The 16,430-nt window shown below is 50.7% G+C and overlaps 1 protein-coding gene across 3 annotated transcripts in view; it reads left to right on the forward strand.

Moving 5' to 3' along the window:
* LOC140389431 (bile salt export pump-like) overlaps nt 1-16,430 on the forward strand; it is a 155,297-nt gene that overhangs the window by 117,149 nt on the left and 21,718 nt on the right. For all 3 annotated transcript variants that reach the window (XM_072473575.1, XM_072473581.1, XM_072473584.1), the window contains 3 exons: nt 4,406-4,609; nt 4,703-4,944; nt 5,037-5,193. In XM_072473575.1, coding sequence (XP_072329676.1) covers nt 4,406-4,609; nt 4,703-4,944; nt 5,037-5,193 — 603 coding nt within the window. The remainder of the gene's footprint in view (nt 1-4,405; nt 4,610-4,702; nt 4,945-5,036; nt 5,194-16,430) is intronic.

The following is a 16,430-nucleotide window of genomic DNA, read 5'->3' on the forward strand; positions in this document are numbered from 1 at the left end:
TTGCGTATTGCGCCGTTTGCTTTTGGTGCCCTTTCTCCCTCTGCTTTGGCTCCCTTCTGGCATTTATTCCCCCCTTTTCTTTTCACCCCTCCCCCTCTTTTTTTCCCCCTCCCTTTTCTTCCCACCACCACCCCCCATTCTTTTTTCTCTCCCCCCTCCCTTCTAAAAAGACTCTTTTCAGGTAAGTTTTTTTTCTTTTCGGAAAAACGTGGAGAGAGGGAATTTTCTGTCCCTTTAACAGTTTTCTTTTCAAAGTTCCCGCCCCCCAAAAAGAGGAAGTCCTTGTTTTCTTTTTCTCCTCCTCACTCGCCCAGGGACCAGAGAGAGAGAGAGAGAGGCTTCTTGTCGGGCCGGGAGTCTTCCTTTGTTCCGCCGCCCGCCTCGTGGTGGTTGCCGCCCCGGGGGTGGGGGGCACGACTCTCTCCGCCCGCTTCCAGGCCTCCGGCCCCTCTCGCACAACTTTCCTCCCCCGGGCCCACAGCTTACCGGTCCGGTCTGTTGCGGCCTCTTCTCCTTCTCCCCGGGGGTTGGGTGGGGGGGGCTCTCTCTTTGTCACTCGCTCTGCTCCTGAGCGCTCAGGTCTCTGACTTTGCTCCATTTTGGAGTCCGGGTCACTCCTCTTCTTCCGCACTCTCTTACTGTGCCCAGTCGGACAGGTTTGCGCACTTAGGTGCACATTCTCCGCGGGGAACGGGACGCAACTGAGTCCCCCCCCCCCCCCCCCCCCAGAAGCTCGTCTACCCGCGACCGCTCTCTTCCCCCGCCGGAAGCCCAGATTTACTTACTTATGTCATTATTTGAAGATCTAGATTCTTATTCACAATAATCCATGCTGCCTGGATCTGTGGTAAACTTACTGTGTCTCCTCTCTGAATTTGTAGTTCCTGTCAGTGGATCCCTTTCTGTCATCTACCTCCCGTCTTGGACATGACTTAACGGGTGATGAGCAAGGCCTTGGATGGCCTGCCTGCCCTCATGCCAATTGAGGCACTTTACTTAACCGTCACTTCCCACCCAGCTGGAAGCCCGGCAGGTAAACTTGGGCCTCAGTTAGGAAAGAGGGGCTGCTCCCTTCAAGGACTCTCTATTCTGATCAGAGATCATGACAGCAAGGTTGTGCACCATGAATTAGAAGATGACAAATCCGAACACCCACCCTGCCGAATACTGCAGAGCCCTCCTGTGGGGTGCAGGCAGCAGAACCATTGTTTCAGTACGCCAATGGTCTGCTCTATCATATTTTGTATGAAACATGGCTTTTATTAGATCAGTGCAGCACACATGTGCATGGGCTCCACACTGGTATTATCAGTTGTCAGTGGACAGCCATTGTCATCAGTAGCAACGCTTTTGTTTATCATGGTGATTCAAATGCAGCCAGCACAGCAGATTGCTACAAACTGAAGGCATCATTGCTGCCAGCACAGCAAGGTTTGACCAGCATGATGCATGATTCTATGTCCATGGCTACACACCAGTTGCATATTGAGGAGCTTTTCAGTTCTGGTGTAGGACAGACGTGACATATGACTCTCACAAAACAATGTTATTGCAGTCAACAGGGCACCATGGGGAAACCTGCAATCCCAACAGAACTGCAGGCTCATTCTGTCTACTTCTCTCTGGCAAGAGGGAATGAAATGTAGTTAGCTCTCAATGAATAGAGAACCTCGGTGACCTCCCGTACACAACAGTCAATGACAAACTGTGGGATGTTACAAATATCACCAGCTCCAGACTGCAGAGCCAGGCACACAAATGTTCATCATCACGGTCACCTTCGCAGTCATTAATAATGTCGTCCTCACTCTGAGGTTGCAGTTGTGCTTGCAGCAACTGACCGATTTCAATAAGGACGTCCTTGCTGAAGCATAGCTATTTCACATATTGTTTCTTGCTGAGGTTTAAGACAGAAGGTTGCTGCCTGAACACCCCCATTGAACACAGCCTCCTGCTAAGAATTCATCCCCTCCCCCTTCCATCTTCTCTTCCTCCCCTTTCCAGAAGCTTGTCCTGCTCTGGCATGGCCTCGGCTCATTCTCCGAGTCATGCTATATTCCAAAGAGAATGCCAACTAGTTCACCATGTAATGGAGCAATTAATTTGAGCAAAAGTCGTACAGTCAAGAGAAACCAACCAACAATAATCCTTTAAATAGCATTGGCAGAGGGTTCCTCCTGCGGTTAAACATATGTTCAGGTCTGTGAGGTTAGTCAAGGACATTAACTAGAGCACTGAACACCAAAATGGCACTATCGGTGTGAAATCAGTATTACACACGAATAGATATCATAAAGCAACCATTTACTGCGTCCATGCTGACACTCTCACGAATATTACATTTGGTGCAACTCACCCAAAAAGTGTGCACAGGCATTCCATTACCATTTTGGTCACCAAATAGCACCCACAGTACCCAAACAGTGCCCAATGTGCGGTCAATTCCAGTCCCACTTGATCTGGAGTCATAACACAAATGAAATTAGATGTTATTTTTAAAATACCTGATGATCTTAGCTGAGCCCAATAAATTGCAGTCACCAGGGGCTGGATTCTCTGGTCTCCTGGCCGCATATTTCTCGATTGCACGCCATTCACTGGCAGCGGGATTCTCTACTTCTGCCGCTGGAATTTCCCAACAAGACACCCCACGTTGCCAGGGAATACGCTTCTGGCAGGAACAAAGAATCCCAACGGCCAAAAAATTCCAGCCCAGGTATGTAAATTTTACGTATTTATTTAACAGTAATATAATTAAACTGACAAAAATGTAACTGACTAGGACTTCCGGTGGCGGCATGTAGGAGGGCTCCTGCTCGAGGCTTGATTTTTTAGAATTTGATGCCCGGTCGCAGGGGCAATTTTGGGTTAAATAAGTGCAGGAAGACATAAGGAAGAAAGATGTCCAAAACCAAAGGAAAACGGCCGTGAAGAAGGGAGCTAATGAAGATCCGCCGTCGAGTGGAACGGTCGGCTCATGAACTGGAAGAAAAGCGGAGGCTGGGTCACCGGGTGAGGCCGCACTGCTCATTGCAGAAAAGATGACCAATGTGATGGTTCGTTCTCCTTTCAGGTCTAATCACTTCTGCTCCACCTCCTTCAGAAGATCATACAGGAACCAATCATTGGCTGTTGTCAGGCAGAACACGGTCCTGGCCAACTCACAGGTTGCCAGCCAGCCAATTGAACCGACTTCCTCCAAAGCTGGCTCTTAAGATTCACCCAGTACCGACAAGTCTATTTTCTCCTCTCCACCATACAAAACCTGGAACACAATGACCTGACTAGAAGGCTGCTTGAGCTTGAGTTCACTGCTTAAAGGCACATTCCGATTATGGGTCCACAGACCAAAAATAGTAAAATAAAATAATAATAATCTTAATTAGTGTCACAAGTAGGCTTACATTAACTCTGCAATGAAGTTACTGTGAAAATCCCCTACTTGCCACATTCCGGCGCCTGTCCAGATACACTGAGGGAGAATTCAGAATGTCCAATGCACCTAACAAGCATGTCTTCGGGACTTGTGGGAGGAAACCGGAGCACCCGGAGGGAAACCACGCGGACACGGGGAGAACATGCAGACTCCGCACAGACAGTGACCCAAGCTGGGAATTGAACCTGGGACCCTGGCACTGTGAAGCAACAGTGCTAACCACTGTGCTACCGTGCCACTCCCCGAGCTGACGGTCATTTCTACTTTCCCCCAGGCAGCACAGGCTCTCCTGCAGCTGACCCTCCGAGCCCTTCGAGGGAACAGGACATTCCATCTGGTCTTGGCTGCGTCCAGAAATCTGGCCAGGCTGGTATCATGGGGCTTGTCTCCTCAATGACATGGCTGTGAGCTGTATGGAATTTTCTCTACGGGATCAGTTTAAGTGCTGCTCCCCCTCGTTCGCGGGAATTGGCGGGTGCGGTCCTGGCAAATCAGCTGGCGGGATTTGGATTGGATTGATTTATTGTCACGTCTACCAAGGTACAGGGAAAAGTATTGTTCTGCGTGCGGCTCAGACAGATCATTCCGTACATGAAAGGAAAATACATAATAGGGCAAACATAAAAGACACAATGTAAATACATAGACACAGGCATCGCGTGAAGCATATAGGAGGTACTACATTGGCCATTATTTGCGGTGTGAAGCCAGTGGGGCCTCTTTAAGTGGACCAATTAGCATTTGATACCGGTGGCGACCTCGCTGGGCCACGCGTTGAGAAGCTCGCGGCAGTTCCCGCTTGCTATCACCCTTGGAAACCTTCCATTAAAACGTGCCCTTTAGCTCCACAGCAATGCTCCATCAAGGATGGTACGGTTTTGTTTTCAGTTTGCACAACAGTTGAACAACTGAAATGGTGCTCGCTGAGTGTTTAGTGTAACGGGTTTTCTATTGTGTCTCTTCCCTCAGGCAACTGGATCTCAGATTGGGATGATAGTGAATTCTCTCACCAACATAGGAGTGTCCTTGATCATCGCTTTCTACTTCAGCTGGAAACTAACTTTGGTCATACTCTGTTTCCTACCCTTTCTGGCATTGTCTGGCGCTCTGCAAGCTAAAATGTTAACAGGATTTGCAAACCAGGATAAGCAAGCCCTTGAAGTTGCTGGACGGGTATATAATTCAGATTATTATCTTTCTTGCCATTCAGGATTTTGTCTTATTCCAATAAACATACTCTTAATTCAGCATTCTTTTACTCTTTAGATTTCCAGTGAAGCCCTGAGTAACATTCGGACAATAGCTGGCTTAGCAAAGGAGAAAATGTTTGTGCAGTTGTACGAGAAGCAGCTAGAAGCCCCTTACAGAGCTGCAATTAAGAAAGCCAATGTTTACGGCTTATGCTTTGGTTTTGCCCAATCTGTAATCTTCATGGCCAATGCTGCATCATATAGATTTGGCGGTTATTTGGTTGTTGCTGAGAGCCTCCATTTCAGTATAGTATTCAGGTATGATTACGCTGTTGAATAATAAAAATGTGTATCATATGTAAGTCACAAAGTTTGGCAATTTTAAAATCGGTAATGTAACTTTATTTCAGGGTGATTGCTGCCATAGTAACAAGCGGTACGGCACTGGGAAGAGCCTCATCATACACCCCGGACTACGCAAAAGCTAAGATAGCTGCTGCACGCTTTTTTCAACTGATTGACCATGTTCCCAAAATCAATATTTACAACGATGAAGGCGAAAAATGGGTATTGTATCAATTTCTCATCAGTAGAAAGCTAGACTTTCATTTCAGAACAATGATGCATACAACATTAGTAGGTTTCATATTATCCCCTGAAAAGATCATTGTTTCGACAGTTCACTAATCAAGAAAACAGATACGGAAGAAAACCCTTCTATAACTGTTTTCCCATTTCAAGCGATAATTTATGAAATTAGTTATCAATTCCGCACAAAGTAGCACAGATTGGAGTGGGTTTCAGGACTGTAACACTGGGCAGGATTCTCCATTTGGGAGACATGGAGCGGGATTCTCCGGCCGCCGATGCCAAAGTCGCGTTCAGCAATCAGCAGGGGAATCGGGGGGAGGCGCCGCTTTCGCGATGCTCCGCCCGCTCCAAAGTGGCGTACTCTAGGAGTGTGCCGCACGCCGTATCAACAGCCTCAGGACAGCCTCGGGGGTTGGGCCTCAGCCTGAGGCCCAACCCCCGAAATTCATCCCCCCACCCGCCGAGTTCCCGATGGCATGGGTCTCTCATGCTACTTATTTTCGGGAACTCGGTGTGATGGCTGCGGACTCAGTCCCGCGCTGCCACAGTCAGGGGTGGGCCAATCTGCGGGCAGGGGAAATATTGGCAGGGGCTGGGGGCACTGTTGAGGGGTGGTCCAGAGGGCGCGAGCCGGCCAAAAGGCTGGCACTATTTTGCAGAACAGGTCCGCATGCGGCTGGCGCCATGTTGCACTGCGCGGCTGCTGCAGGCCACCGCTGTGTGCATGCGCAGCCACGGACCCAACAATTCTCCGGCCGTGTCGGCAGCTAGAGCCAGGTGCTCTATGCTGCCTTCATGCTAGCCCCAGCCAAACAGAGGATTAGTGGCCCTTCTGGGCCGAATTCTAGGTCTTAAAACGCCACCATTCCCCCGCCGGCATCAGGGCGTAGCCTGAAAATCATAGAATCCAGCCCAGGTTCTCCTGCCGGAGTAGAATTGCTCCTTCTCTGCGCTGGCATAGGAGCGGCGCACAAGAGCGGTTCACTCTCCCTTGCCATGCTAATTTATGAATGGCAGGGAGCTCCTGGGATTTCATTCCAAATCATGCTACCGGGTCAGCATTTTGAGCAGGCGGCCCGATACCAAGGTCAGGAGTTTGGCCCTTCCCCCATAGCATGTACTCATGAGGGTGACTCCACCCCGCCCCCCCACTTAGCCATGATTGACAGGTTGTCACCACATCAAAAGCATTTAAGTGCTTTCTGCCGAGAAAAAGAGGACATGAAAGGACTTATCTCCTCCATGTTTAGAAACATTGTAGTTAGCTTCACAGCAGGATATTCGAGATGCATTCAAGCATGAAGGGAAAAGAAAATAACCAATTCCAATGCCTGGCTTTCTAGATGCTATTACCTTGTCAATTATAGCCCACTAAAAGCAATTTCTCTTTGAAAGTGCATAGAATCCTCGCTGGTCAAAGGATCTGAAGGGGTGTAAAGACTTGTAATATGGTTTTGGGTTTCTATGAAGTGACAGCTGCTGCTTTCTACACCATTGTCTGAGGCAGCAGGTGTAAGGGACAGGTAAGTGAAAAAGCAGTTAGATTTCACTGTTTCTGCCTGGTCTGCTCTTTAGCTTTCAGGCATGAGTGACTGATGGGGGTGTTTCTGATATGGAGGCCTCTGATAGGCAGTCACCAATCTGGGTGGGGGGTCTCTGATAAGGGGGGGTCTCTGATATGGGGAGGTCTCCCTTATGGGAAGGTTTCTAATGTGAGGGATCTCCGATATGGGGTCTGATGGGGGTCTCTGATAGGATGGTCCGATGGGGGGTCTGTAAGGTGAGGTAGGCAGGATTTTCATTGTAGTTGGAGAGAGAGGCCCTCCGATGGACTTTGGGGAAACCAATGTTAAATATTTACCCCCTTGGGCCCACCGTGAGGTCCACCATGCCATGCGAGAAAATACTTGCAGCAATCCTTGCTCACATGAACCATGGCTGAGAAGGTTGGATCATCACGGCGGCGTGGAGACTCCGGTGTACAGCCTGTTAGTCAGCTCCAAATTGGTTTAAATCATCCAGTTGCACCCTCCCGCTCGTGTAGGGCATGTTGCCTGCTGTCACTGTGAGCAGGGGATCGGAGTATTGGAGACGGCGCCAATCCCATTTTTTGCTCGATGCGGGATTATCCGCCACATCAGGAATTCCGCTACTGACCACGAGCAGTGAAGAAAGGGGTCCCTTTAGTTAGGAGGTCTCTGTGGGGGGTTTCTTTAGTTAAGAGGTCTCTGTGGGGGGTTCCTTAAGTTAGGAGGTCTCTGTGGGGGGTTCCTTAAGTTAGGAGGTCTCTATGGGGGGTCTCTTTAGTTAGGAGGTCTCTGTGGGGGGTTCCTTTAGTTAGGAGGTCTCTGTGGGGGGTTCCTTTAATTCAGAGGTCTCTGGGGGGGTTCCTTAAGTTAGGAGGTCTCTATGGGGGGTCTCTTTAGTTAGGAGGTCTCTGTGGGGGGTTCCTTTAGTTAGGAGGTCTCTATGGGGGGTCTCTTTAGTTAGGTGGTCTCTGTGGGGGGTTCCTTTACTTAGGGGGTCTCTGTGGGAGGTTCCTTTAGTTAGGAGGTCTCTGTGGGGGGTTCCTTTAATTCAGAGGTCTCTATGGGGGGTTCCTTTAGTTAGGAGGTCTCTGTGGGGGTTCCTTTAGTTAGGAGGTCTCTATGGGGGGTCTCTTTAGTTAGGAGGTCTCTGTGGGGGGTTCCTTTAATTCAGAGGTCTCTGTGGGGGGTTCTTTTAGTTAGGAGGTCTCCGTGGGGGGGTTCATTTAGTTAGGAGGTCTCTGTGGGGGATATTTTTAGTTAGGAAGTCTCTGTGGGGGGTTCCTTTACTTCGGGGGTCTCTGTGGGAGGTTCCTTTAGTTAGGAGGTCTCTGTGGGGGAGTTCCTTTAGTTGGAGGGTCTCTGTGGGGGGGGTTCCTTTAGTTTGGGGTTCTTTGTGGGTGTTTCTTTAGTTAGGAGGTCTCTGCGGGGGGTTTGTTTAGTTAGGGGTTCTCTGTGGGGGGTGCCTTTAGTTAGGGGGTCTCTGTGGGGTGTTCCTTTGGTTGGAGGGTCTCTGGGGGGGGGTTTCTTTAGTTTGGGGTTCTCTGTTGGGGGTTTGTTTAGTTGGAGGGTCTCTGGGTGGGTTCCTTTAGTTAAGGGGTCTCTGTGGGGGGTTCCTTTAGTTGGAGGGTCTCTATGGGGGGGTCCTTTAGTTAGGGGGTCTCTGTGGTGGGGTTCTTTAGTTAGGGGGTCTCTGTGAGGGGGTTCCGTTAGTTGGAGGGTCTCTGTGGGTGGGGCGGGAGTCTCTCTATCAGGTATCCACATCTGTCACAGTTGCCCATGAGCTTTATGGTAGGTCAAAGCCAGAGTGCATCTGTGTTGGGATTTTCATGAGGTGTTTGTTTGTGACTTCTTGTGAGGATTTATATCATTTGATCGAACATATGACAGAGCTCATAATCAAAGTTTCCAGTTATTTTGTTTTGAATGAAATAAAAATAAAGTGAATAGTAAATGTTTCTTCTTACGATTCATTAATTTCTTTCACGCATTGTTGAAACTCTGCTGTTGAGAATATTCAGTAAAAAGAATCAATAGACATGCAGATTGCTTTGAAAGAAGGTTGGCTGACTTGTTTTGACAAAGACATATGTCTACCTTTCGCAATGAACTGATTGAGAATTCAGCATAATTCACAGATTGAAGAGTGAGTGTGGGGGCAAGGGGGGGGGGGATGGCGGGGGAGCGGGGACATTTTTGACCTGACCTACCAGCTGTGTCCCACCGGAAGCAGAGCGTGATGTGCCAGTAGATCCCGGGAGAGGCCTCACCTGGGCTTCTCGACACCTGATATGCCTCGTGAGTATCTATCCCGGTCCCACGAGGCGTTGTGATTGATGCATGATCAATTGCACAAAGACTAAGGTTGGGTACAACTGTGGCTTTATTGCAGTTAACTTACATCCCCAAATACAGGTGCACAGTGGTTCACCACAATGATCAATGTGCCCAGGTGGTACTGCCAAGCTGGCAGGTGCACTGCCAGGGAGACAGGCTGGTGGTACGAGGGTTCCTGGTGCTAGGGTGGCACAGCCAAGGGTCAGGGCCTGAGGGGGATCATGCCCATGAAAGTAGGTTGGAGGGGCGTTATGAATGGTGGAGGGTGCATGGCAAGTATGAAGGGGCCTCCGGAAGGTTGGGGGGCGTGAAGGGTGGGGGTCCTGAAAAGTGGGGGATCTCAGCCATTTCAGAGCAAGGTGTCATCACTTGGCGGGGGTGGAGTAGTGCAAGTCACCCAGAAAATCTCCCTGGCCTCTGGATCCCATTCCGTTGAAACCCGGGGGTACTGTATCGCGACCCTCACCGTCCAGGGCGTAGAGTTCAGCGAATTCCGGCTCTACATCCTCCCCTACCTCTGGGCTGCCCTGTTACTCGGCCTGGATTTTCAGTGCCATATCCAAAGCCTGACTGTAAAATTCGGCGGACCCCTACCCCCCTCACTGTCTGTGGCCTCACGACCCTTAAGGTCGATCCACCTTTCCTGTTTGCGAACATCACCCCGGACTGCAAACCCGTCGTCACCAGGAGCAGACGGTACAGTGCTCAGGGCAGGACCTTCATCAGGTCGGAGCTCTGATGGCTTCTGCGGGAAGGGGTCATTGAGGCCAGCAACAGCCCCTGGAGAGCTCAAGTAGTGATAGTGAAGACTGGGGAGAAGCACAGGATGGTCATTGACTACAGTCAGACCATCAATCGGTACACGCAGCTCGACGCGTACCTCCTCCCACGCATATCTGACATGGTCAATCAGATTGCGCAGTATTGAGTCTTTTCCACAGTAGACTTGAAGTCCGCCTACCACCAGCTCCCCATCCGCCCGGAGGACCGCCAATACACTGCGTTTGAAGCAGATGGCCACTTCTATCACTTCTTTAGAGTTCCCTTCGGCGCTTAGCCATCCTTGGCTACGTCATGGAAAATGGAGTCCTAGGGCCCGACCCCGACCGCATGCAAACACTCCTGGAACTCCATCTCCCCCACTTTCCCAAGGCCCTGAAACGATGCCTGGGGTTTTTCCTATTACGCCCAGTGGGTCCCCAATTATGCGGACAAGGCCCACCCACTCATTCAGTACACAGTTTTTTCATCGCCAAGGCCATGGTGCACGCGGTCGATGAGTCCCTCCGCTTTCAGGTGGAGAGCGACGCATCGGACGTAGCTCTGGCCGCCACCTTCAACCAGGCGGGCAGACCCATGGCCTTCTTCTCCTGCACCCTCCATGCCTCCGGAATTCGGCACTCCTCTGTCAAAAAGGAGGCCGAAGCCATTGTGGAAGCTGTGCGACATTGGAGGCATTACCTGGCCGGCAGGAGATTCATTTTCCTCACTGACCAACGGTCGGTTGCCTTTATGTTTAATAATACACAGCGGGGCAAGATCATAAATGACAAGATCTTGAGGCGGAGGATCGAGCTCTCCACCTATAATTATGAGATCTTGTATCAACCGGGGGAGCTCAACGAACCCCCTGATGCCCTATCCCGCAGTCCATGTGCCAACACACAAGTGGACCGGCTCCGGGCTCTCCACTATGACCTCTGCCACCCGGGGCTCACCTGGTTCTTCCATTTTGCCAAGGCCCGCAACCTGCCCTGCTCCATTGAGGAGGTCAGGACCGCCACCAGAGACTGCCAAGGCTACGCAGAGTGCAAGCCGCACTTCTACCGTCCAGATAGAACGCACCTGGTGAAGGCCTCCCGCCCCTTTGAACGCATCAGCGTGGACTTCAAAGGGCCCCTCCCCTCCATCGATCGCAACATGTACTTCCTGAACGTGATTGACGAGTACTCCCGGTTCCCTTTCACCATCCCGTGCCCCGACATGACTTCTGCCACGGTAATCAAAGCCCTTCACAGCATCTTCACTCTGTTCGGTTTCCCCACCTATATCCACAGCGATCGGGGATCCTCTTTCATGAGCGATGAGCTGCGTCAGTTCCTGCTCAGGAAGGGCATCGCCTCGAGCAGGGCGATCAGCTACAACCCCCGGGGAAACGGGCAGGTGGAGAGGGAGAACGGGATGGTTTGGAAGGCCATCCTGCTGGTTCTGTGGTCTAAACATCTCCTGGTCTCCCACTGCCAGGAGGTCCTCCCCGACGCGTTCCACTGGCGGCGCTCTTCTGCGCCGCCAGTAAGGAGACCCCTCACGAACGTGTTTGCCTTCCCCAGGAAGTCCACCTCCGGGGTCTCGCTCCCAACATGGCTGACAGTTCCTGGACCCGTCCGTCTCCGGAAGCATGTGCGGAGCCATAAATTGGACCCCTTGGTCGAAAAAGTCCACCTCCTACATGCAAACCCGCAGTACGCCTACGTGGCACACCCCGACGGGCGCCAACACACAGTCTCCCTCCGGGACCTGGCACACGCTGGGTGCCCACCCACGACCCCCGAACTGACACCGCCCCCCCCCCTCCCGGTTGCCTCATTCACCCCTGCGCCACTCACCCTCCCTCCAGCGAACTTCACCCCAGCAAGATCCGTCCTCCCACTGGATCCACTCAGGGGTGACGAAGACGAGGAGAACTTGCTCCCGGAGTTGCAGGTGACCAGGTCGGCGCCCACATCACCACCAGGACTGAGGTGATCGCGGAGGAAGGTCAAGGCCCCCGACAGACCTAATTTGTAATGTTTCCACCACCCCGCCGGACTTTTTTTCTAACAGGGGGTGAATGTGGTGAACACCACTAGTGGTATATTATATGTATTATGGCACTACACGTATATTAGAGGTACGATGGTAAATCCTTGCCTGCTGGCTCTGCCCAGCAGGCGGCGTATAAAAGTGTGTGCTCGCCTGAGCTGCAGCCATTCTGGTTCCAGCTACAGGAGGCACAACACCTTGTTCAATTAGGCCTCGATTGTTCCACCATTCTCGTTTTGTGGTAATTGACAGTACGTCATTCACTTAACATCCAAGAATATGATTATCAGTCAGGCCACTTGTTTAACAAGCTTATTCAAGTATCGAATATTTTAGAACTGCAGCACAGTGGAGCCTGAATTAGCACACGGTAAGTTTGAATGACAGTTATTTTGAAGCATTTTAGGAAACAATTAGACAGACAAACCAATCAGTGAATTTCTGAGTCATCTTGACATGAAGATTTTTAAGGTAATAGCACCGTGGTGGCATCCTAACCTAACGAGTTGTGATCACAGTCAGACTATGCAGGCATTTCCTCTTTTCATTCATTGGATGTAGGCATCACTGGCAAGCCCAGCATTCATTTTCCATCCCTAATTATTGTTGAGTGGGTGAGCTGCATTCTTGAATAGCAGTGATCCATATGGTGCAAGTACACTCATGGTGCTGTTAGAATGGGAGTTCCAGGATTTTGACCCAGTGACAGGTAAGGAATGGCAATATAGCTCCAAATCAGGATGGTGTGTTTACTTGGAGGGAATTGTGGAAGGACTGGTGTTTCCACACATAGAATAAGAATATAGAACATGCAGTGCAGAAGGAGGCTATTATGCCCATCGAGTCTGCACCGACCCGCTTAAGCCCTCACTTTCACCCTATCCCCGTGACCCAATAACCTTTTGGACACAAAGGGCAATTTTTTAGCATAGCCAATCCACCTAACCTGCTCGTCTTTGGACTGTGGGAGGAAACCGGAGCACCCGGAGGAAACTCACGCAGACACGGGGAGAGCGTGCAGACTCTGCACAGACATTGACGCAGCAGGGAATCGAACCTGGGACCATGGCACTGTGAAGCCACAGTGCTAGCCACTTGTGCTACATCTATGCTGCCTTTTTTCTTTGAGGTAATAGAGGTTGCAGGTTTGGAAGGTTCTGTCACAGAAACCTTGGCGAATTGCTGCAGTACATCCTGTAGATGTACAAGCAACTGCTACTCTGCGTCAGTGAATTTGGGCCTCAATCAAATGAACTGTTTTATCCTGGATGGTGTTGTCCCAGTATTGTCAAATCTCCATTTATCTGGATAAGTGGAGAGAGTATTCTATCATATTCCTGACTTGTATCTGTAACCAGTGAACAGGCATTGGAGAGTCAGGAGATGAGTTACTCTCTACAGAATCCCCAGCCTCTGACCTAATCATGTAGCCACAACATTTATGTAGCTGGTCCAGTTAGGTGTCTGGTCAATGGTAACCCCCAGGATATTGATAGTGAGATTCAACAACAGTAATGCCATTGAAGCCGGGGGAAAGAAGTGGTTAGTGTTCTATTCCAGAAAATCAGTTGATAAAGGATAGAACCAGAGCCAGTTGTGATTATAATTACAAGGTTACACATTACAACTCTACACCTCCGAACCCAGCAATTACAGTTTTAGTCTGTGTCTATTTTCATAGCAGATCAAGTAAATCCCCAGTTTATGCCGACTAACTATATAAAATTAAACATAATTAACAGTTAAGAGATTCTCTTTTGTTGAATAGGGTCATTGGGGGCACTTAAATGGCAAACATTGATGACATGTATCTGTCCAAGCCGAAATGTTGCCAGGCGTTGATGCATGCTGGCACAGACTTCTTCATTACCTGAGAAGTCTTGAATGGAACAAAACACTATGCAATCATCAGTGAACATCCCCATTTCTCATGTTAGATGAAAGAACTTTGATGAAGCAGCTGAAGATGGTTGAGCCTAGGATACTACCCTGAGGAACTCTTGCAGAAATGTCCTAAGGCTGGGATGATTGGCCTCCAAAAACCACAACCATTTTCCTTTGTGCTAGGTATGACTCCAACCAGTAGAGGATTCCCCCCCACCCATTCAAAATGATTTCAATATTACTAAGTTTTCTTGATTCCACACTTGTCCAAATGTTGCTTTGACTTCAAGAGCATCACTCGCAACTCACCTTTGAATTCAGATGTTTGTGCATGTTTGTACCAAGGTTGAAATGAGGTCAGGACCTGAGTGGTCCTGGTGGAACCCAAGCTGAGCATTGGTGAGCCAGTTACTATTGCCTAGTTCATACTTGAAAGCACTGTCAACAACATCTTCCATCACTTTTCTGGAGATTATGGGCGCGAACCAATGGCCACGTTGCACCAAAAAAGCAGCTCGCTGCGACGCAGTGTGACCGATAAAATCCAGGAAACCCCACTCCCGGGATGTACCCTGCTCAAATCGCCCTGGGTGACCCAATCCGATCTCGAGAGACGTTGCGATGCAAATCACGCCCATTGGGCCAGCCTGACACCCTGGCAGTGCCACCTGAGTGCAAGACTGGTACCGCCAAGGTGCATGGGTGGCATGGACAGCTAGCAGGATGGCAGGTTGTCACTGCAAGGTACCAAGGTGACATTTTCTATGTGTTAGCGGTCAGGCAAGGGGTGCTCTGTGCGGGTGTTGGGGGGTGTGCCGGGAACGATCCCATAGTGCGTTGGGGCTTGGTGGGGGGGGGGGGGGGGGCGTTGGGGTTGCATCAGGAGATTTTGAAATCGGGACGCTATTTAAAAATGGCATCACGATCTCTCGCCACACTGAGGGGTTCCGGCAAGTGGAGCTCCGCGGGGCAGCAAACGAGGAAATGCGCAGCCTCAGCCACGCATTCCCTGCTGAGGTCCCTTATTTAATGCGAGTGTTGTTGTATAGCCATGTGTTTCCTGGTGCTGTGAGTGCTGGGAAACTATCAGCTAAACGTGCTCGCTGTGGGACTTTGTTCCCATTTAATTGAATCGCGCCCTGTGTGTCGACTGTTTGGATGGCTGGATTGAATTTATCCTGCATTTTGTGGACAGGATGTAACTAGGCACTTTTCCACACTGCCAGTAGATGCTGCATTGGAACAGCTTGGCTGGAAGTGTGACTAGTTCTGGATTGCAAGTCTTCAGCAGTACGGTCTGAATGTTGGCAGGACCCATAGCCTTTGCTGTATCTCTTGTGCTCAGCCATTGTTTGTTATTTTGTGAAGTGAATTTAATTGGTACCTCGGGTGGGATTCTCTGCCCCTGGGCCGGGTAAGAGAATTGCTGGGTCGGGCGCGATTCATGCGACGCCGGTCCGCCGATTCACCGGTGAGATTCTCCGCACGGGATGGGCCGAGTGGCCGCCGAGTCCTGCCGGCGTCGTTCACATGTGGTCCTACCCGGCAGGACCTCGCCATCCATCCTGCGGGGGGGCGGCCTGGTGGGGGGGGAGAGGGGTTACGACCCCCGGGTGAGGCCTCCACCGTGGCCTGGCCCGCGATCGGGGCCTACCGATCGGCGGGCCGGCTTCTCCTGGTGGGGGCCTCTTTTACTCTGTGCCGGGTCCCTGTAGCTCTACGCCATGTTGCATCGGGGCCGGCGCGGAAAAGGAAACTAGTGCGCATGCTCGAGTTCGCGCCGGGCGCAGCGCCTATGCGCAAATTCGCGCCGGTCGCAGCGCGCATGTGCAGACCCGCGGCGCCCGTTTGATGCCAGTATCAGCAGCTGGAGCTGCGTGAGTCGCTCCAGTGCCGTGCTGGCCCCCTGTAGGGCTCAGGATCGCTGTTCCTGGGGACCTGTTGACTCCGTCATAAAACGCGACGGTGTTTACGATGGCGTCAACACTTAGCCTCAGGGTCAGAGAATACTGCCCCTCATGTTTAGGTGTATGTTGTACTGCTCCTGGCATGCTCTCCTTTTGAACAAGGGTTGACTGCCTACCTTGATATTAATGGTAGAGTGAGGTTATGTCAGGCCATGAGGGTATAGATTGAGTACACTTTTACTGCTGCTGATGGCCTACAGTGCCTCATGAATGTCAAGCATTTGAGCTGCTGGATCCGATCCAAACCAGTCCTGTTAAGCAAGTGATGGAGGGTATCATCAAATGCTTTTGTGACAAGTAGATTGGTGAGGATGTGGTCAAGCACTTATTCATTAATGTTGGGTTCCCTCGCCACTGCCTACAGGCCCAGTCCAGCAGCCAGATCCTTCAGGGCTTGGCCAGCTCAGTTAGTAATGGTGGTATAACAATGAACACTTAGTGATGGACATTGAAGTCGCCCACGCAGAGGGCATTCTATAACCTTGCTAAACTCAGTGCCTCGTGCAGTCATTTTTAATGCAGGGAAGCACTGATTCATCAGCTGAGGGAGGGTGGCAGGTAGTAATCAGCAAGAGGTTTCTCTGCCCATGTTTGACTTGATGCCATGAGAGTTCATGGGGTCTGGAGTCAATGTTGCGTACTCTCAGGGTCACTCTCTCCTGATGTATACCATTGTGCCATGACATCTGGTGGGCCT

This window comes from Scyliorhinus torazame, chromosome 2 (assembly GCF_047496885.1).
Source record: "Scyliorhinus torazame isolate Kashiwa2021f chromosome 2, sScyTor2.1, whole genome shotgun sequence".
In the NCBI taxonomy this organism is placed as follows: Eukaryota; Metazoa; Chordata; class Chondrichthyes; order Carcharhiniformes; family Scyliorhinidae; genus Scyliorhinus; species Scyliorhinus torazame.